This window comes from Aythya fuligula, chromosome 2 (assembly GCF_009819795.1).
Source record: "Aythya fuligula isolate bAytFul2 chromosome 2, bAytFul2.pri, whole genome shotgun sequence".
NCBI classification, from domain to species: Eukaryota; Metazoa; Chordata; class Aves; order Anseriformes; family Anatidae; genus Aythya; species Aythya fuligula.
Window position 1 is genome coordinate 107377505 of NC_045560.1, and position 22765 is coordinate 107400269.

The 22765-nt window shown below is 39.0% G+C and overlaps 1 protein-coding gene across 3 annotated transcripts in view; it reads right to left on the minus strand.

Moving 5' to 3' along the window:
• ARHGAP28 (Rho GTPase activating protein 28) overlaps nt 1–16167 on the minus strand; it is a 75744-nt gene extending 59577 nt beyond the window's left edge. The window contains exons 1-2 of one of the 3 annotated variants that reach the window (XM_032180962.1): nt 16022–16167; nt 15667–15930 (exon numbers count right to left, since the gene is read on the minus strand). In XM_032180962.1, coding sequence (XP_032036853.1) covers nt 15667–15797 — 131 coding nt within the window. In that variant the 5' untranslated portion in view covers nt 15798–15930; nt 16022–16167. Of the gene's footprint in view, nt 1–3305; nt 3391–15666 lie in introns of those variants that run through there. The other 2 variants (XM_032180961.1, XM_032180964.1) reach the window with 2 other exon arrangements.
• Nucleotides 16168–22765: the final 6598 nt, after the last annotated feature.

Below are 22765 nucleotides of genomic sequence, written 5' to 3' on the forward strand. Positions count from 1 at the left end.
TACGTGATGTTTTTCAAACTGAGTGCTACCCAACTGGGAGCCATCCCCACTGAAGCTGGAGCCACCTTCTTGCAGGGAGGGCACCGCAAGCAGCCAAGACATGCTTTATGTCTGTGCTGCTGACACTGCTGGCGCTCAAGACACAGCCATCTAGGCTCATGTCTGAGTCGGCCAGCTGCCAGGCAGGTTTGGGGTATTTCTTCTGTGCAGGCTTGCAGCCATCACTTGTGCTGGAGCTGTGCACACGTGGGCTGTACAGTGAGACTCCTGAGGAAATCTCTGTGATCATTTTAGCACTCAGGCAAGTGGAAAAGGATCTGGCAGAGGCTCCAGGGCCTTTGCTTTCATGACTGCATTAATCTTCTCCTAGCCTTGGAGAGAAATCCTAAATGAACTTCGCACATGTTCTCAAGCAGCTTTCTTTTTCCAAGATGTTTGTACAGTGGAACCTGTGCTGATAAATGATTATGCCGGTGAAACAGCTAATGTAAATCAAACATCACTTGAGGATGACATAACATAAGGATGACATAACAGCAAGGATGTCTGATGCTGTGCTGTTATTTAAGAAGTTGACAGTAACTACTATGGCCCAAAACTTTTGAGATACATGGATTATTATTATTATTATTTCCTATCTAAGAAGGTTGTGGTGGGGACAGACTGAAAACATTAATGCCCCATTTTTTTCCATACTCAGGTATCACTCCAAAACATCACTTTCTTAGGAGTAGCTCAAGCATTCTTTTGGTCCAGGGGAAAGATTTTCAGGTGCACCTCATTGTAAGAACTTAGAGAAACAAAGTTATTGTTACTGCTGGAAAAGTTCCTGTGTGGCACCTGAACCATATGAACTGTCATGTCAAAGTTTAGAGCATAGCAAATATGATATAATTCAAAGTTATTCTGCCATGAGAGACATAAAAGCTTAGTTAAGTTACTTTTTATTTGCTCCATGTTAAGAGCAGGTCCTTGAACAGTTATAAAATCCCACAGTGGAAGTGGTAACTTGTTAAATCATTGTGAATGGCTTGCTTGTGTTTCTGAGTCCTAACACAGTAGGAGGGAATTAAAGTCATTTGGAGGTATCTGGCCACCTGATAGCACCTGTGGCATTGGTGGGAATTTGACTTTATATATATATATATATATAATCAAATAAATAATCAAATAAAGAATAAACTGAAACAAATCCACTTTCTATTTGTGATCTGCCTATTCCTCTAAAGTTTCCCCCAGAAAACACTAACATAATAGTGTTGTTGCCGTGATTGCAAGAGCTACGCAAACCTGTCAGCAGCTATTTTTTTTAATTTTATTTTTCCTACAATTTCTGTCTGTATGCCTGCCATTTGAGCTACATTTCTGAAGACAGACGGGGAAAGTTTTCTGGTCTCATTTTCATGCTTTGAGGCAATGATGTGGGCTGGGAGGTGGATCAGGAGGACCTCAGAGCACTGCCTGGCACATTCCACATTCAAGCTTAGATGTCACCTGAGTCTGTCCCGCATGAGCTGCTAGACAACACAATTTATTCCCCCAGATGTTTCTCCACAACCAACTCAATACGCTAAAGAATATGAATAACATGTGAATCAGTCCTTGATAATGCTACAGGAAATGCAGAGTGAGTGTCACTAAGAACAAGTTTATGATAAAAGTCGTGTCCAATGAAAATTAAACAACTATAGCAACTCAAAGGAGCCACAGAACTGCTCTTGTTATTTATCTTGCTATTAGGGTTAAGAAGATCCCGTCCATCAAAAGGTGTTCAAAGTTCTCAGAATTAAAGCAAGTCAGAAAACATTCTATGGTATAGTTGTTAGCAGTGTATACATAAGGAATTTCCCCCCAAGATATTATCAGATCATTTTCTTCATGCAAAATAAACTAATTTCATTTTGTTAGGCAAACATTGGATTGTAGCATGAGGTCACAGCTAAACAAGAAGCTGCTCACTTATCATAATTTGCAGGGAAACAGGACTTTCCTCTTTACATATTGTATAGGATAATAGTCAGAACTCAAATACAGTCTAATAAGTCACTTGACCTTAGTCATTTAAAGGTTTACATAAAAGAAGTATACAGACTTGATCTTTCAAAAAAAAAAAAAAAAAAATCCCCATCTAATCTGGTATATGGATTTTTTTTTTTTTTGAAATGCCTGGTTACATCTGTGTGTTTCAGTTACTTGTTTAGACTTCTGAGTAGCTGCTTTGATTTCAACCATCAGTGTTTAATATTCTAGTCACAAACTTTCTTTTCCATATAATCCAATTACAAAACTTTTCATCAGCTTTGCTTTCAACAATTGCATGATCAAATCAGTAATTTAAATAAAGCACCACACCAAAACAACATGTTAAAGTCAAGATTCATTTAAAATAAGCTTCATCTAAGGAAATTTACATGATCTTCCATCTACTTTCATCATGTTTTTAGTCTATCCATCACTTCACTGCTTGGTAATAGAAGAAGGTACTCACCAAAATCTCTTCCAATGCTGTCAAACATGTCTCCTTTTCAAAGACTGATTAGCTAAATTTTTGTTGATGATAAGACAAATGCAAGACATAAAATTTATCCTCATAACAAAAACATTAAAATGCTTAGTTGTCATAAAAGTAGATTTTGATGTTTTTGTCTTAATCATATATTTCCTATTTAAATAACCACTACAGCCACTTTACATCCTTCAAGTTTAAGTTTTCTCTTGAGTACTTTTTGATTCTTTTAATGATTGGAGGATTTCTTAGTTAGGTGTCTGATTAGTTGTTGTATTATTTTATGTTATGTTATTTTAGTTTAGTTTAGTTTATCTTTACATAAGCTAAACATTCCAAAAATACAAATAGGAGGTTATAAATCTCCACTGACCTTCTTAGCCACCTAAAAATCATATTTCTATCCATTTAAATTGATGACTATGATCAGAATCAATTCAATGATTCATCCCTAGGAGATACAACATCAACTACAAAGACCAAAATGCCTTCCTCACTCTAAAAATCTACAAGACTTAGCGCCAGGCCACAAACGAGCAACTCATCCAAAGTTAGTAGCAATACAAAAAGCATAGACAATATAATCGGCAGAGGAAAAATCCCACACCTTGATACTTACAGAATTTGTAAAATCTATCCACTTCTTTCCATCTAGCAGACAGAAGGCAGTTGTGTACGAGGCAGAGGCACAAACAGTACATCCTCTGTAACCTGTCCACACAGCTATATGAAGCCTACTTAAGAGCAAACTTCTGAGCAGTTACATAATGACAAAATAACAAGAAGGAAAAACACATACATGATTTTGTGTCAGCTCTTCTGCTTTCCGCTGAACAATTCCCATGAAGACAGTAATGCAGAATATTTTTTTTTTTGCTGTTAGCTTTGCCTAGTTTGAGCTTTTATAGCTGCTTGGAGATCCACATGATTGTATTTGATTTCAGCTAATCAAGCATACAAATGAACAGGAATGCAGACACACAGCACTGTAAAAAACACAGAAGGAAGTTTTTTCAAACACAATCCCTTTATTAGGCAGTGGTTCCAGTGATGCAATCAGAATAGGAAGGAAAGTCTGTGTTGTTTCATTGTTTAGTTTGGATTTGGGGGTCCAATGCTAACTTCTGATAATATTTCCATTCGTAAGTATATTTCTCTGAGGGCAATCCAAAAAAGTGTCTATGATGAATCTAAGAGGAAAAAAACTATTGAACTTGCTAACATTTTCCATCATGAATGACCATTACAGAATTGTCCCACTTTATTATCCTTTTTTTCTGTGTAGTTCAGCAGCTTTTGGCTGAAGTTTATTGTTTTTTATCAAAGTCCTATATATGCACAAAGTGGATTCGATAGAAATGTAATTATAGAGAACTTCAATAACTGATTCATCCCTGTGAGGACTTTAAGAGTTTTTAAATTAGGGGAGAGTGGAATGAATAGCATCAATGACCAAAAAGAAGCACTGCAGGATGTATCAATGATATAGAGTTGGTTGCAGAGTATCGACACAAGACATTTATATCTTTTGAGACAAGCTCAAAGCCTACTGCAGCCAAGAAGAGTTTTGAATCTGACCTTAAATGTTGTGAGATGTCAACTACATTAGTAATACACAGATTCAACTCTCTGTAACCTCCACAGTTCAACAGTTAAAACAAACATGTCCTCTCTACAGGCAAGACTTATCTGGTCGGCTGATCACACCGTGTAATTCTAAACAGGATTTTCCAGGTGGCATGTACAGAGTACTGTATCATCTCTCTGGCTTTAGGTAGCATGGTTTAAAAGTTGGAAAGGCCAATGGTGGCAGAAATGTTAGCTTAAGCAAACAGGAATTTTCTTTATGTCTCCGAAACATAAAATGCACAGCAGCAGTTTTGCAAAGTGAGCAAATTCTTTTCCTCACATGTAAAATTGATATTGAGGATTAGGAAGATTCCTCCCCTCCTGTAGGAATATGTCACTCCTCTCAGCATATGTAAGTTGTGTTGTTCATTGTTTATCCTTGAGACTTACTCATTGCTTTCCAATTATCTTCAGAGAATGCTAAATTTGGTATGTCGTAACTACATTATAGGGCATTACGCATCTTATGGATCATCAACAACGATGGAAAAGTGGTATAAAGTTACAATTTAAACTAAATGTAGATCACAGAAAAGCACAGAAAAATACCCACTGAGCTTATTATCTTTAGCTATTCCAGTTTCTTAAGTATATTGACGTCAGAGAATGTTGTAAGACCCTGTGAAGGTGGCCAAAGCCGTAAATATATATTTTGTGTAAAGATATCAAAACTCTTTCCACCATCTATTATCCTCCTGGCTGTTTCTGGTACCTGATACAAACTGTTTTAATTAACTTCAAAGATGAATCCAATAATAAGTTTAAATGTATTAAAAGTCTTCAAAGACTGCCTGTCAAATTTTTCTGCAACATCCAGTGTAGTTGTAGGATGTGTCTCTCTGCGGACTTTTGGGTAGCCCCATAAACATGTATCATTTCTGTGTTTGGTTTATTTCTACTAAAACAGTTGCAGAGCCTGAGGTCCCCTTTGGGTTGGATAAAATGTAAAATCTATCCTAGTGATGGAAACTCATCACCAATACTCTCAAAGGAGGTAACTTAATCTAGCTGTCCACTTCACTGATATAATTAGGAATGCACTTTGTCAGCCTTTGAGGGTTTAACTACAGCTGGCTGGGTTCGATGCAGTCTCTGAAACCAATCTGTTCTTAGTAACACCATCGCCTTCACAGAATTACAGACATAGTTTCAGCATTTATACCCACCTAACTGCTGAATGATGTTTTTCCACCCACTTAGGCAGTGGTCAATGCCTGTTTTAGCAAAGCTGCAGCCTTGGGTCAGTGCCATGGATTGAATCAGGAACCAAAGGCTAAACTGGTATTTAAAGAATAAAGGTTATGAACCTTATTTACAGTGTTTGAATATGGCTCAATTCAGCCTGTGAATATCATCATATTCCCAATCCAGCAGATGAGATTTAATTAGAAAAGAGATTCTAATGGATAGTCAGATGCTGACTGGCCTATCTTTTGTTTAAGAAATAAAAGATAATTCATGCCTTGTTCTCTAGGAGAATCAAAGCTCTACTTTTTACACAGGTTAGCTAAACTTGGGGAAAGAAATTTAACCTAATAAAATTTTTAAATCTTTGAATTTATTCACCAGGACTATTTCTGGCTTCCTGCTATACCCTTGACTCTTCTGCTGGAGTCTGCACAGATTCAGATGATGAATTTTGGGTACCTTTACAGTATTGTCAATAAACTTTGCTAGCTGGATATCACAAGCACCACTCCTTTTTCTTGTGTTTTGCTCTGCTAGGAATCCAACTTGCATAAATGAATGAGATATTCTGTTATGGTTCAAGCAAGTTAGATAAAGTTTCTCCTCCAGCCTGAAAAATATTTGAGAAAAATGCAGCACAGCTTTTCACCTATTTACTTTAAGCATCTAGCCCTGAAAATAGCCAGCCTAACCTATTAATCAGCAGACTAGCCTGTTCAGAAAAACATACCCTTTTTTTCTTATCAGTCCTGAAGCATTAGTCTAAACACTTTGAATTCCAGCCTCCAATGCTGTGCCAGCAGGCTGGACACAGAAGGGTCAGAAACTGTATAGCTGTGGCAGTGCAGAGCTGCAACTATGCACTGCTTGGGCAAAATGCTGTGTTACCACAGCTATACAGCCCCTGGACACTGGCAAAGAGGGGTTGGATTTGTTTTCAGACACCTCCCCAAAAAATATTCTGAATTCCTATGGTGTAATCCTTCTGTGGTAATTCATTAAGTCTATGGATTTATTACCTCACTACTAAACCTTGTGTTGTCAGACAAAATTTTGATATTTTTTTTCAGTACTTGATTTTTTCCTTTCTGCCTGTAATAAAGATTTTCACCAAGTATCAAAATGTAGGCCTCACGTCTGTGCCTGACATACTTTGCATACACAAATTTCAGTGTCCCGTGTCTGACAGTATCCAAAAAAGGACAATGAATTAAATAAAACACAATATGCCTCCTTCTTGCTTCAGTAAGTCTCCATGTAAGTAGTTTAACCCTGAAAAGTAAAATCTACTGTATCTTCTAGAATTCCTGATAGCACTAACACTTTTAATTATAGGGATTCTCATTCTTACCTATATGAATATTATAATGTGTTTGAATCCGGAAAGAGAAAATGGACCTCCAAGGATATCCTATGACAATAAGCTCCCTGTATGAATGGGTGATTAGTTGCAACTACAGTGACTTGTTGCTGCATGGCACATACCATAACTAACTCCAGATTTACTTGTTCTCAGTATAGACTGAGGCAAGCTGGTTTGGTTTCCATGGTCTTGTTGCATTTCTGAGAGTGGCACAGTTAACATCATTCCTGGCTTAGCTAAGTTTTATAAAAAAAAAAAAAGAAAGAAAAAAAAAAATCTAACTAAAAAAAGCCATCAAAGCTGGTGCTTATTAAGGTTGCAATGTATCTTGACCACAAAAAACAGCTGCAGAGTCAATGTCCTTCCCAAAAATCTGTGGTGTGCTTCCTAAATACAGAACATGGAGGTTCTGGATGATGAAGAAGGCTTTTCAGAAAGAGACATAGTAGTTTCATTTGTTTTGTTTATTTTTAATTGCAACTCTTTGTCAGAGGCAACAGATGGCTTGAAGAACTATGCTTCAAGAAGACTCAAGTTAATTTTTGACTTGTGGGCATGTAGTTCTAATGCGTGCCATATGTTTTGTGAATTGCCAGTGACACATGGGTAGTATTAAGCTTCACGCTTCTTCTATAGACTAGTGCATACTGTACACACACACATAGAGAAATAAATTAATACTTCCAGAAACCTAACATTTTCTGTAATGTTCTCCTTAAAATTTCATAATTTATTGCTTTTGCTAATTGAAAGAGAAGAGGGAAGCAAGCAAGCAAGGAAAACAGCAGTCAAGGATCACTGCAGGTTATTGAGGATTATGGGGAAATGAATTCTCTTAGCAGAAGACGCAAGAAGGACCTTACAGAAGGTGGGCACAGTAATTCGAGCAGGACACTAAAGACCTTCACATATTTAAAAGACCCCCCTCCTGCACTTGGCCAGCTGTGCTTCCTTCCTTCTGCCCACTCTCTCTCCAAAAGGGAACACTTTCAATATGAAATCCTGCTGCTGTCTGAGGACAAAGACTTCCCTTGTCTCTGTTCATCAGGATAAGCTTGCTCTTTCCTTTCGCTTCCTTGCACATGCATGATCTGGGCACCATCTGGCCTAGAAATGGCCAAGGACAGCCAAGCCTGCAAAACATCTTCAGAGAATGCCCTAGGCTTCCCCGCTTCATGTTTCACCTGTAACCACAGCACAGATTTTACATTTATCTTCATTACATCCAGACTTACGTTTAGAAGTTTAGTTTTCACTGTATTTCAGTAGCAGAGGGAATCACCGCAAAAGGAAGACAGGCCTAGGCACCATTATGTTTTACTAACTTAACACTTCATACTGATGTCTTATTCAGCAAGAATCCTATTAAACAGGAGGCCAGCCTGAGCTGAGAGAAGAGATGGCATAATCAGATCACTCATTGCCTGTAAGCAAAATTATTGACAATAAATGTGAGTTCTGATGGCTTGATCCAATTTCCACTGAATTCAAAGGTAAAACTTCCATTATCTGCACATCTCCTAAATACACATTAACTCAGTCTATGTGTATGAGCAAGGCTTATATCCCAAATTATGTTTCACTGACTGATTTATTGTTGACATTTTATTAGAGGAGAATATATTAAAAAAAATAAAAAATATTTAATGTTAGATTGAATGTTACAACTATTCAGATATTGTTCTCAAACTAAGGCTAACCTTAAAATGATCTGACTTTCACACTTTTAAATTCCCACTTGACTGTGAGGTATGATCATCACTGAGCCAGAAAATAAGCCTAGATGATATTTTGTTCTAAGCTTTTATTAGCCAGAGGAAGAGAAACTGAAGGGAAGGAGGCCATCCATTGCCTCCCCTGCAATTTGTATAGACTAATCCAGAGCCTGGCTAACTGCAGACTCATTGATGTGGAGCAGTTATCAAGAAACATAGCACTTACTGAGACAAATTCAGGCCTTGTATAAAGTTAGTTCCTCCCCAGATCTGTCCATTGTGAAGCCAGTATCTTTCTGATCAGCTGTAGCAAAATGTGAGACCTTACAGGTGTTAGAGATTCTTCCATCTCCAGCAGCAACCTGTGAGAGTTGTCCTGAGGTTTGGCCTACAGATGTTTAAAACACAGTTCCCCAATGAGCTTGCCTCTTGCTTTACTCATCTTTCAGCTGATAAATGATGTCAACCCAGCTGGACTTCTACATCTGATACAATTAATCAATACATATTTCCTTCTGTATTTCTGCACTGCTAGGATTCTCCTCTACCCTTCATGAAAAGACTTATGGTCATTATTTCGCTCATGACATGCTCAAAGCAACTCCTACAGTAGTCCTCAGGTGGAAATGCAATAACGACAACACTTGGTAGCAGTCTTCTTTCCCTCCTTTGTTCAGCTTTTTTTCTGTTTAAACCTCCAGCATATGTCCATCCTACACTTCACACATCTGAAAATCCTCCACGCTCACAGTAGCTGAATATTACACATAGCATCCTAAATAAGAAAACATAGCCGCCTTCAAACGAACAACCTGATAAGAAGCTCTCTGCTCCAATGTTTGTTCCGCTCTCTTTCCTCAGAGACCAGAGGCTCTGGCAGTGTCTGGAAAGTTAACAAATACAAACAGGGGAGGAAAAACATGAACTGAGGGATCCCTCACAGAGCATCAGTCTTTCCCTTGCATTAATTACAAGGGATGCCAACTCAAGCACTTCTGCTGACCTCATCTAAAACAGTCCTTAACAAGCAGGGGCTCGTTTTCAAACAACCTTTTAAACCATTTCAGCTTTTGACTTCCAAAGCAACACCTCAAATGTCATTTGGAACCCCCTTGCCACATGTCTCTGGTGGGACTTGGGGGTTGACTCTAAATGGCTCCACCACACAATGTCCTTTTGGTAGAGGTTTATTTTCTCATTCCTTTTATTTACACAAAAGAGGAGAATCAGGTCCTTCTGCTTTCCTTTGTTACCCTTGTACCTTCAGTCCCTTGTTTTCTTTTTTTGCCTCTCCCTTCAGAGTCCCTGTTACACACAGCAGGACTCGGAGGACCATGATGGGGACTATTGCTACAGAGAGAGAAAGAAGGAGGCTGGCAAAGGGGCCAACAACCTGGGAAGGATGCTTTAGTTGTCAGCCTGGGTCACTGGCTCTTCTGGTTCCCCTCTTGTTCTTTTAAAACACCCAAAATGATGGCATCTGAAGGCTGCACATGGTCCCACCCTGATGGCAGATGTGCTGCCTGCCAGCCAGAGCAAAGCACTGCTTAGGGCCAAGTGGCTGCTAGTACTGTGGTTAGTCAAAATCCAGGACATTAACTTGATCCTTTGCTATGGATACTCAGCACTATGTCAGGATGTGATTCTATATTTGTATGGTGCTAACCAGATGCTTTTCAGATACTGTCCAGCCTAGGACTTTTACCAGTATTCCATAATTGTGTCTTGCAGTCCCCACTACTGCACATTTTCCACTCATTTACACTGAATTATTTTGATCTTCTGTGCAAAAATAACACTTCACAGTTCTTGACTCCTGGCTGTTTGCTATGCCAGTGCTGTCAGTGTGCCAGATGCAATCTGAAGGTGTCTGTGTAGGGCATGTAGGGCTTTCAGGTCTTATGTTTTTTGCAGGCAGTTCCAGTCCTCATGTAATCAGAGATAAGTGACTTAGTTAAAAATGAATGGGGCAGCTGGCTAAATGCTCAACCAAACAAAATGATCAAAGGGACAGTGCCAGATGTTTTCCATCAACTCTGCATATGGAGGTACCAGGGAGAGCAGCAGGAGCACCAAACTAAAAAGAAACCAGAGAAGCCAACTCTAGTTTCAACCATAACATGAGGAACTGGCTATAAATATTACATTCCGCAGTGAGGCTCCCAGAGGACATTCTGTAGGTATTTCTAAAACCTACAGGAAAAGCATGTCTACTATTGTCTGACTTATTTATATGCATCCTCTCACTAAATGCTGTATTAAGAATCATAATTCCTAGCATCTATAAAAAACATACTTTTAAAACCATATTTTGGGAAGCTGGTGGAAATTATAAAAAGTATTATTTTTTCCACAAAACATACTTCTTGCCCAGTCTGTGCCAGTACAGTATTTTCCTAGACTACTGTTTCATGGAGTTTTCTTTTACCACTTTTAGTACATTTTAAAATTTTAATTTCGTCGTTTTGAGTCCAAGTTACTGCAAGAGGCTCAAGCCATTGCAAGATTTACTGTGGAAAAGGAGCCAGCTCTTTATTTTTGTCTTCTGGGGAAGTTTATGGTAGAGCGAGATAAACATCCAACATAGTTAAGGTTGTTTATCCTGCATCACTTAGAAGACATTCTTGACATCACTTGTATACAGCTGAGCAGGGGAGCTGCTCAATCAGCCTGACAGAAATTAAACCCAGATCACCCAGCCTCAGGGCATACAGACCTTACTTCACTGTGACAAAATCTGCTTCTGTTAGGATAAAACCTGAACTGCCCATGCAGTTCCTCTTGTCACAAGCTAAGTTTTGGTGCATAAGGGCTTTTCCTCTAGTTTTACTCCTTCCAGATACAACTGTCATTATTTCAGGACATTTTACCTCACCCTAACATATCTCTGTAGTATCTTGGGGCAAGCAAGAGGGGGTGAATATTGCACAAAGATCTTCTGTTGTGCTTGTCTGGTGCAATGATTTTACTACTGGCCCCAAGTCCAAGATTTGCAGAGCAGGGACCCTTGAAGTTGTCAACAGGTAATTCAAGGTGACATAAAAGTTTCAGAACTTTTTCCTGTTCTTATTTGAATCTACAGTTTAGAGATGCCTGCCTGAAAGTCCCCTCCTGACGTCAGGAGGAGGCAGACATGCTGAACATGTAGAGATTGGACAGCCTGAAACAACTGGAAATGACTGACTTTCTCTTGACTAGGAGAGAAGCTATGAAAGGAGTCCTGACTGCATTGCTCAGTGGTGCTGAAATCCATTTTATCCTTTGTAGCATGTGCATAGGTTTGGTGCATGATTATTCATCATGAGGATGTGTGCTTTATATCTGCTCTAACCCATTCTGCAGGAACAAAGCCTGTTAATGTGCCTTTTCTGTCCCCTGATTCTGATGTCTTGCTCATACAAGCTTAAGCCACACATTGCAATGGAAATATTTGTGAATTTCAGTGCAGGATGAGTTCTTTGCTGGTAGATATGCCAGTAACAAACGGGCTGAGGAACTCACTAACTCTCATACTTGAGTCAAGGAAAGCTTGAGCATGACTCACCCAGGAATGCTTTGTACTCTCCTAATTGCATAATTACCTTAGAGAGCTCACTGGCCATTTGGTAGAGAGGTCATTCCTGTTTCCTCTGAGCACAGGAATAACTCCTCCTCACTTCTCACTTCTACCAAGCAGGATAAAAAAGAGATGTGATGAATGGCTGTGGCACCACTTTTCCTGTATATAATCTAGGAACAGTATTTGTGCACAGCTGTAAAGTCTTTCATTCTCTGAAGCTGGGATGGAAAAGGTGACCAGTGCTAAACGCAAATAAACACTTTCACCTTTGCATTGGGCTGGTGTCTGTAATGAAAGGGGTAGTGTGATATTCTGAGGTGTTTGGTACTGGTACTTGTGTTATCTGAATTCTAATAAAGGGGATTAAAAACAAGTGAGTGTCACAAATGCAGAAGCCTTCCCCACTGTCCTTATATGCTGCAGAATTAGACTAACTGCTAATAGTGAAAGAAAACAGAGACCCTGCCAATATCTAGTTCTCAAAGGCAATGAATTACAAAAAGATATGAATAATATGAATGCTGTAAACAATTGCAATCATGTAACATGGATGACAAGGATAGTGAAGAGGCCTAAATGTCACATGAGAAAAATGAACTTGATAGTTGCATTAACAGAATTAGAGGAAGATGAGAGGATGGAGAATTCCCCTGCACCTCTAACAATGTCAGCAGTACAGTTTTCAGAGCTCACCCCATTTGTGAAACTGGTGAAGTTAAGTCTGGGGGTGGAAAAGTAGGATAATGATAGAAATGAATGATACAGACCCCTGAAGAGGAGATATTTAAATACAGCTATCTTTAGTCCCCTTGACACTCTTGTTCTGGAGAATGGATGGAATTAGTGGCCTCTCTTCTTAACACTTTTATTAATAGTACAAAACAGTAAATTTAGAAGATAGAATTCTCTCCCTTTGCAGACCAGTGATGGTATCACTGTGTAGTCAAATTTTCATTCCACTCTCCCATTTGTTACACATATGAATTTACTATCCTTCTTTGCACAGTGGTGTATCTTCCACTCAAAGTAACTAAAGCACATCTTGTCCTGATCTCCGTACCGTCCACCACCAATATCACCTAAGCTATAACTTGGCAGACACTCATTTATTAGGTTTACAAATGAAAATACTTATGGCTGCTATATTTTGTGTTGATGCTAATGCTGCACAGGTATGCTTTAGACATGCACACAGGATGTCCACTTGATTGGCTCTTCAAGAATTGTAGATGAATTTGAAGCTAAGTGGTCTGATGCATCTAAGTTACTTTATTAGTGTAAACTTTTGTGTCCGTGAACTTCTCAGCTGCATACCTGGGTTGACAAGAATAATTATGTTTGCTGATTTATTCTGAGGTTCATGGTACCTAAGTGTTTCCTCCTCTTTTCATTTATTTATTTATTTATTTTTTAATCAGGGCCTCCTTAAATAGTGGGAAGCAGAGCCATTTAATGCCAACAGAGGCTGCATTAGCTTCCCCTTTCTGTGAGAAACCTCCGCTTAGAAGGTTCCCAAAGTGAAAGTGTAAGAGAAAACATAGCTAGGAGAGACACATCCAAGTCTGGCAAGCGGAGTTGTTCTTCTGATATGAATGGAGCATCACTCCAAAGCTAGAGACATATTTTGGGGAGATGAAAGAAAATAAAAGATCTTGATTGCTAATCTGAGAGAGAACTGACCAGTAGTCTATCAGATCAAAGGCTAAAATCCAAGACTGATTCAGTTCATACAGATACATATCTGAAATATGGACTTTGTTAGAGCTACATTTAAATAAAGCCAACAGAATTTAGGGGAAAGTCACGCTCTGGGTTCTAGTTGTTTTTTGTTATTAAATGAAAAATAGACAACATTTCTGTTTGTTGCATGCTTTTTCAAATCATTCTGCTAGAGTTAAGGAACTGACATGCTGTAGTGCGGGCGGCTTCTCTGGGATCAAGGAACACCAGACAGAGGTTATAGTAAAGCCGCTTGCATTAGGATGGCGGCAGAGGAAACTATATAGAAAATGCAGTCCAGGAAACAGTTCTTAGAAGATGGAGTAGGGATTAAGTAAGAGCCTATTTTACTATTTGCTAAAAAGCTCAGTACATTTGCCTTCATGGACTCTGCATTCCAGAGGACTGCATGCTGGGTTAATAAAATCCCTCTCCTGAACAGCCTTTGGAAACTCACATGGTCACTGACTGCCTATATGGCAGAATTTGGCTATTGCTATTAGACAGCTGCAGGAAGTTGAAGACAAGAAAGGGGAGACAGCACCAAAACCTTCTGGACACACAGATATACTGAGACCATACAGAGAGACACATGGTTTTGCCTCATGGCAGGAGCTTCCAAAATATGTTTCTCATCAAAATGCCAGGATCCTCTTTTTTTTTTTTTTTTTTTTTTTTTTTTTAAGTAACTGCAATTTGCACTTCTCTTTTTCTTAGGTGATGTGTATGTGATTTAAACCCTCAGACATTCTGGCCTTAGGTTTCAAGAGCATTTTAAAACAATGAGCACACCTACCAGCAACACAGAAAAACACCACATTTCCGTTGCTCAGGCTGAAAGGGAGGCTCAGTTTAGCATTCTTCCTTGGGGAAGAAATGACATGTTCCCCACTAACTCAATGCCAAACCACTGCTCTCTGATTTGAGTAACAAATGCCATTCCAACTGTGTCTAAAAGCCCAGGCTCTGTTTCTTTTCTTAACATGAAATTGTGTATTTTGGTGCTGCTCTCAAACAACAGTTTAACAGAACAAAGAAGTTATCTTTATGAGACAGCCAGGGAAATACACAAAGAACAGGAAGATGCAGCTAACCTAAATAATGACAATGAAAATAAAATAACCATCAGGCTATAAATAAACAATATGAAGTAAATATCATTATTTGTATTAACAGGAGACACAGACTTAATTCCTGTGGACAATTTTATCTACTGTTTCCTCAGACTTCAGTTTTGGTTTCTTTCGGTCAAGCCGCAGAAAAATGTTTTCTACTTTGTTCAACTTTTTACAGTATGAACTTCCACACTACTTTTGCTGGAGAAAACTGCACAGAACAGACACTTATGTTTAGGAGAAAGGTCAGATTTTTCTAAAACAATGAAATTGCCCAACCGTGCAAAATTTTGAACTGCGCAAATGCATGCATTCATACAGAGCAGGGAAGTAAACATACACACCACTGCATTAATTAAGACAATACTTAGTTTCCTGCAACACAAAGGAATTTTCTTATTTAGACTAGTTCTCTGACGATGTGGGCTCCCATTGTGTGTATGGGGGTGTGCAAAGCAGCAACTGCAGTTCCACAAAAAGGCAAGGGCTGGACCTGATCCAGTGGGTGAGTGGGGAAGGAATCAAATAATCACCTATTCCAAAGCCAGGATCAGTTTTCTGGGAGCCAGCCTCAGTCACTCCAGCTCTCTGGCTTCCCTAAAGGACCTGAGCAGAAGCCTGGCGCACGTGTCGTGTGCCTGGGGATTGTGTTGTTGGGATTCCCGGGCGGGAAACAGGCTCAATCTGTCATTTACACAGTTTAAAACAGGCACTTGAATGTTCCACTCCCAGCAGCACCAGGCTGAATCACTTTCCTGGCTGGAGGCAAGAAACGTGTGAGAGCACAGTGCTTACCAAGTGGCCGAGCCACCGGTCGGCCTCGAAGCGCACAACCCAACCCGCACACAACAGCCCCGACCCTTCGTCTTTACCTGCTGCTGGGTGAGCAACTGGAGGGGACATCCTGCACGAAGCTCTGCTCCATGCCGGGGATCCTGGCGGGGCTGTGGGGGTGGTAGGCTGTCAGAACCACGCTGCCCGAGTCCTTCATCTCCATGGTCATAGGCACATGTCGGTGACAAAGGCGGCCGGTGAGGGCTCCTGTCACGCAAGCGAGCACGCGGCCTGACCCGCAGCCGCCTCTCAGCACCGTTTGCTGTCAGGAGAGCAGCGTAGCTCCGGCACAGCGCGTCTCCCTGTCAGGAAAGCTGAATTAGCATATATTCAAAAACACCGCCCACAAAACAACCCATGGGGAAGTTACTACGTTCCTAGGAAACTAGAAACCTGAGATAATCCTACAGGGCACTGCGCGGCCGCAGGGAAAACTTCTCGCTTTGTTTCTTTTTGTTTCTGTTTAAGAACCCATTTCTTGATACGCCTCGTGCTCCCAAAATAGGCACGGCAAAGTGAAGCTATTTGCCAGAGAAGCAGCAGAGTGAGTGGTGAGAGCTACTCAAACATAAAACGTGGTTTGGCAGTGCAGGGACTGACATTTAAACTGCTTACACGAGAGACTTGAGAGCAAAGTAGGCTGTGCTCTGTTTAAATAATCAAGGAACAGTAACCTTGATTTCCTATACGCCAGATCATTCCTGTGGCAGGGGACTTTACTGGCTTTCTGTTGAACTCCAGTGAAGCTTTCATTTTGCATGATACTTCTGTGCAAGTAATTAGAAGGGCACCAGGAAATGAGAGAATCCGTTTTACAAGTTTGTGTTCAGCTGGAGCAAGTCCATAAATAAATATACTCCGAGATGCTCAGTGCTTTTTCAGGCTTACTTGTGATCTTTTGAAATGATAATGAAATGTTTTTCCTCAAGAGGAAATAAACAAACAAAAAGATCAGGGTGCAATTTAGGAATTAACACCCAGAGAAAACTGTGTAGATAAAACAACAAAACTTACACAGCCCTTTCTTTTCCCCTCCCACTTCTTTAGTTTTTGTTGTTGTTGTTGTTAATAAGTGTTTCTGTCTGTTCCTGAAAACTATTGTCCCACTTACAAAGCCATGGGAAGGATGCCCCTAATTTTAATCTACAACTGTAAAGTGCTGCTTTAATGCCACAGGTCTCCAAGTGCCTTGTGGGCACGGGGGTAAGACAGCAGCGCCTGTGCATCTTCCCCACAGCTGCTAATGGCATTCCCAGCACCGGTACAGTGCAAAATGCTGGCTAGGGTCCTCTTTCACATCCCCCTTTTTTAAGGTGCTCTCACCAGCATTGCTGAAGGGCTGCCTGAATTGCTCTGGCAGTCTCTCCAGCTGACAAGGCAAGGTAGCTCAGGTTTTGAAGGGCACAAAAATGATTCATCTCTTCTCCACCTTCCCCATGAGCTCCTTATCCTGCCTGGAGGGGCAAAACCATTTCAATCAAATATGCTGCTGTAACTCATGTAGGCAGTGCCCAAGTTAATTTTCAATTAGCCAGCACAGGACACTGATAGCAGTACATTTGGCAGCACTTCTTGCCAGACTCACCCAGGAAGCATAAATATTTGAACACAGAGAGCCTCTAGGCCTGCTCTTGCTACACTGTTAATGTGTCCTGGATTAAAGGTTATACACGATAAAATCATGGTTGCTTCCTCGGAGGCATGGAGGCCCTCTCAGAGCCATCATGCAGCCATATAAATAATTCTGATTTCAAGGAGAAGGCTGTGAGCTAACTCACTGCCCATGGCATCAGGACCATATCCTGAAGTGTCACCTGTGAGGAACTGTGGTGAATACAATAACCACTGAAGACCTGAGGGTGCTTTGTGACTAGCGAGAGAGAGCAGGTCTGACAAAATTAGGAAACATGTCTTTATGGGTTTCATGTCTGAACTCTGGGGAGCCCTAACTGAACGTCAGGATGATGCCTTGCTGCTGAATGACAAAGGAGGCTGCTGTCAGTGTCATTTTCCCTCTGTCTACTTTGAATTTACATTCTCTTCCTGAAAAAGGAGGTGGGAATGCCACTTCTTGGGTAGGAGGGAAGTATATTTTGTCTGTGTATATCCTGTGTATATCCATTCTCCATTCACTCCAAGAAACTAAGCACCTGAAGAAAGACATACAGTGGAAGTCACCAAATGCCATCAGAAAAGAGGTAAGCATCTTTTAGGAGATCAGATTGAGAACAAAATATTGGCTGCAACTCCACAGAAGTGCCTTTTTTTCTGCCCTTCCTATCATCATAACTGTAGGCTTTCTCCAGTACCATCAGACAATGAAATGATGCCTATATAGTTTAAGCTATGTAGATAAAGCCCACACCAAAAATGGCACATATTTTAGTATTATTTTAACTACTTCTCTTCCCATAATAATAATAAGTAAATAAATAAATCAATATGATTTAGAAAAGAGCACAGTTACCTTCTCAGCAGTAAAATGTGTATAAAAATAAAGTTCCATATTTATCAAATGGGATTTTCTCTCTAAGAAAAATAAACATGGAAGATGTTATTTAAAGGTTTATAAAGTGCTGGTGTAAAAACTGGATGCTTGTATGGAAATAGCAGGCTGTTTGTCTTAAGTACCAATAGGTATTTTGAAAATTAATCAGGCAAAATACATATATCAAGCTGAGAGCTAAAAATGTTTATTTGCATAATTGATCTTGGGATTAGATGAATACATATTATGGAAAACTGAAAATGATGAAACTGAAATCCAGTAGAGATACACATCAGCCATTAAACAAAGCTTTAACTGGACTAGTAATAAGTAATAAGAATTGTGCACAAGGCAAAGTGGGCCAGATTTCTCCTTCACTTTTATGTGTGTAGTTCTGCTAGTTAAAGGAGAATTTATTCTCCTAGTTGCTGAAGAAGCACTTAAGAAAACATTTTACATCTTAGCCCAACATACCTGTATTTCTACAGGATATCCTTCAATACTTGGAGTACCCAGGACTAAAATACTTTTTATTTATTTATTTATTTATTTTCAGGTAGATAATAGCTCCATAGAACTTTTCAAATACTCTGGAAAGACCAGTTTGATCAGAAATAATATCCTGATTTTCTTTCTTTCTTTATTTTTTATTTTTTAAACGTGTTGCAACCAGTAAAGTGAAATTACAACAAGAAGAGAAACTGTGGGGCGTCTGCAGACAGTGAACCCATGAGCAGCTAGCCCACTTGGGTTTGGTGGGGCTATACTGGTCTACATAAGGTAGCTAAGAACATTGTTCTTATGCCAAGAGGCATGCTTTGAACTCACAAATCTGGCAAAAGAAGTGTTTGTATATAGGTCAGTGGGCCCAGATTTTGAGATTGGGAGTGAAAACCTTTATTAGCCTATTGTTTCAGAAGCACAAGTCAGTAGATATATCGATTGAGCTGAAGGCTTGACAAGAGTATCTGTGACTGTCATATATAAGGAGAATAAACCCACAAAGAACCACTAGTAACTCTTACTGAGATGAAAAGGAAAAGTGTGACAAATTCAGTGGCTATTGCTTCAAAATGAACCAATAAAGATTTCACAAAAATTTAGAACAGCCTTTTCTGGCTAAGTCCAAGGGGACTGTTACTGAGAGGAATGGGATTTGTAAGCTAGGGGTTCTTGTCCCGGGATTATGAGAGCATACACCATTATAGCATAAGGGAGTAGAACCACAGAGCCCTGGAAAGTACAAAATTTCCCTTTGAAGTACAAATCACAAAAAACTCTTCTGGTATTGGATTTCATTGCTAGCTTCCAGCTTAAATTAGCCAGGACAAAGTTGGACAGAATTTGCAAAACTTTGAAGTTAATTTTGGACCAGTTTAATGTGAACTTGGGTTATGTTAAGTTTTAAAAGGAAGCTGTTTTAAGCACAGAATTTTCCCCTGATTAAATCAAAGGAAATAGAGTGAAGTACTCAGAAAAATGTCATCCTAGCTTTGCACCTAGATTTCCTCATCCCTTTTTTTAGGTAGTGGCGTGCAATATATTTTCTGTAAGTGTGAAAAAAAAAAAAAAAAAAGTGAAAGCAGAACCACTGTATTTCTCCTTTTTTTTTTTTTTTTTTTTTTTTTTTTTTTTTTTTTGTGGAGGGGAAGGGGGAGGAGAAGGCATCTCTTATCTTTAATTTGTTATTTCGATGAAAAGATGCTTGGGTGGTGGAGGGCAGAGAGGCTCATCACAACAAAGAGCTGGTGCATGCAAGAAGCATCTGGATGGTCTGAAAACAGAGTGCCACGAAGTCACAAGAAAGTCAAGGACAAGGGCATGTGAACTTTGTACTGCTCAGTACTAAAGCCTCCCATATAAAAAGACTGAGAAGAGGCTGCCTTTTGTGTCAGGAAAATTTTCACTGGGACTTGAGGTCTGTTTGCTTAAAAATAATATTATGCATCGTGAAAAACAATCTTTAGCAGGATAATGCTTGATTTAGTCTCTGTGTTTTCTATTCCCAGAAGGATTATGGTCTTTTTTTTTTTTTTTTCCACTATAAAGGTGAGGTTTTTGTGTGCTTCCGTGTGTGCATCTGGTAATACGAGTAAATGAGTGGGATTTAGCAGTAAAATCATAACATAGCCACTGCTTTTATAATATAAAAATGTTCATAAAACAGAAAATAAACAGAATTAGAGGAAAATCTGTGTTGTTATGCTTTCTTTGACTTTTCAAATGGAGATGAAAAACAACATTGAAACACACGTGCTTGTCCTTTACAAACCTATTAAGTAGCAAGGCGACTTATGTGAAGAGATTAGAAATCAGGTGTCATGGCAATTGGTGGTGTTTCAAAGTTCTTTAATTAGCATATGAATCAAAACATCCGTATTTGTTAAATATAACCTCACATATTTCAGTCCCAGGTCTATACATCATATCTGATGAACTTTAACATAGCTCTTTTTTTTTTTTTTTTCTTTTAATTTAGTGATTTACTGTGGATTCTTTTATCTTAAAAAAGATACAAAGTGTAGAAAAAATCTTTAGACAGCTTTGCATAGATGCTTGCTTCATAATGACCATCACTGATTTTCTGGGAGTTCAAAAGTTGGTTCTCGTTATTCCAGATTGGACTTCCCATATACTATTCCCATGTTAGTTATGTGCACAAAAGGAATATTCCTTAATCTGTCTACCACAACAGGGTTTCCTGGAGGTTTACTTTAAGAAAAAGCTCATATATTTTTATTCATACTTTAAGTTAATGCTCCTTCATGCCATGTTGATCTAAGTGCTTCAGCTGGGACAGCTGACACTGAAGTTGAATGCTATTTTTATTTATTTATTTATTGGTGGGTTTTGTTATTTTTATGAGGCAGTAAGTTAAAATTACATATGAAGGGGTGGTAATGTGGTCAATTAAGGAAAAGTAACATTAGGAGGAGCTGACTGTTTCTCTGAAATATTTCTCAAAGCACAAACTGAAAATGGGAATTGGTCTCTGCAGCATGGAAAGGGAGGAATAGTAAGCGATGGACAGCAACGAACATTTTCTGTATGTATGTGTCTATCCTGATGCTTCTGAAAAAGCAGAACTGGGATATTTGCATTTTGTATAGGAAAGATGAGGCTTAAAATTATAATTAAAATAATTATTAAAATTATAATATTTATAAATATTTGTATACCCCATATTATGCAATTAGGGTTATAATGAAAAAATATAAAGATGAAATTTTGTTATGTAAAAAGACAACCAGACAGAGTTTTATAACATTATCCTTTTAAAAATTAGTTTTCTAGGGCCAGTCAAATACTTTAGCATCTGTATGCATAAGTATTTATACATAATGTTTTAGAAAATGCACATAACCCCTCCTCTTTCATCACTGTTCAATTAATGTTTTTTTACATGCTATGAACAGCAAAGTTTATTTTGCTGAAGGTGGTGATACATCTATCTTCATCATTACAGTTCTACTTTAGTAAAATGTTTGAAGACAAATTCATTAACAAGACAGATTTATTGGATTTTTGTAACATTTTTTTTTTTTTGCCTGCAAATTGTTCAATTTCTTGGGAAGGCTTTACATAAGGTATAGTTGGTATTTCCCTGTAACCATGCCAATGATTTCTTCCATTGTGCCATTTCATAACAGTCTGTTTCCCAGAAAGCAGCAGTAAAGCAAAACTCTGCTGCTGTATCGGGAAGTTGTACTGAGTGAACTAGTCACCAGAGTGCTGCTCTCTTAATCGATCCTGACTTTGAGTTCTGTTCTTAGAGTTATATATAAAAATTGATGAAGCAAGGTAGGGGTATGTTAGCATGAGCCTTTGATGTTTCTCAGGCACATATCTAGAGACAAGTCAATGTCAGCTGTCTAGCATTGATTGCGTTCTACAACTTCTAAAATCAAGAGCTGTGGTTTTTAAAATTAAGCAGCCAATAGTGCTAACAAGGAACTGGATTTCCCATATCTGCACTGAAAAGGGAAACCTCAATTTCTCCTGCCCAGCTAGAGGAGAGGAGTGCATTTCTGAAATATTCATGTATTACATCTCCATCCTACTTTGGCTTTCTGCGGTTTGATTACTCAAATTCCTGAAGATACTAAACTTTCTGCCTTTCCCATGCAGAAATGAAGAAACTGTTCTTATCTGCTCATTCCTGCACAGTGATAATATCATCACTAAAATAGTAATAGAGGTCACTGGAGGAGTCTTATTCACGTATTTGTCATGCAAACATGATAGCTCAGAACTTCTCTGAAATTTCAGTGTGTGTACTGAAGAGAGGTGAGAATAAAAAAAAATATTGTGACCTCTGTATGATTAAATGCATGATGATGTAGGCGTTCAAGTAGTGGGTCTGCGCTGTGTTTGGTGGATCCATCCAGTCACCCTGTGTGTTACTTTTGCAAATGCTGTGAGCATATTGCCAGCCAAGTATGCTTAAGCTGACCACGGAACTTCACTCATTTCTCATTTTTGAATAAACTGAAAAATTGTCGTGGTCATGAATAAGAATCTATGAAATTCTGCATTCTTAGTTTTGGTCAATCCTTCTAGATCTTTAAGTTATCACAGAATGAAATGACTTCTGCTCAAGAGATTTTCCTATTTTGATAGAGACAGTTTTATAAATTAGTAACATCAAA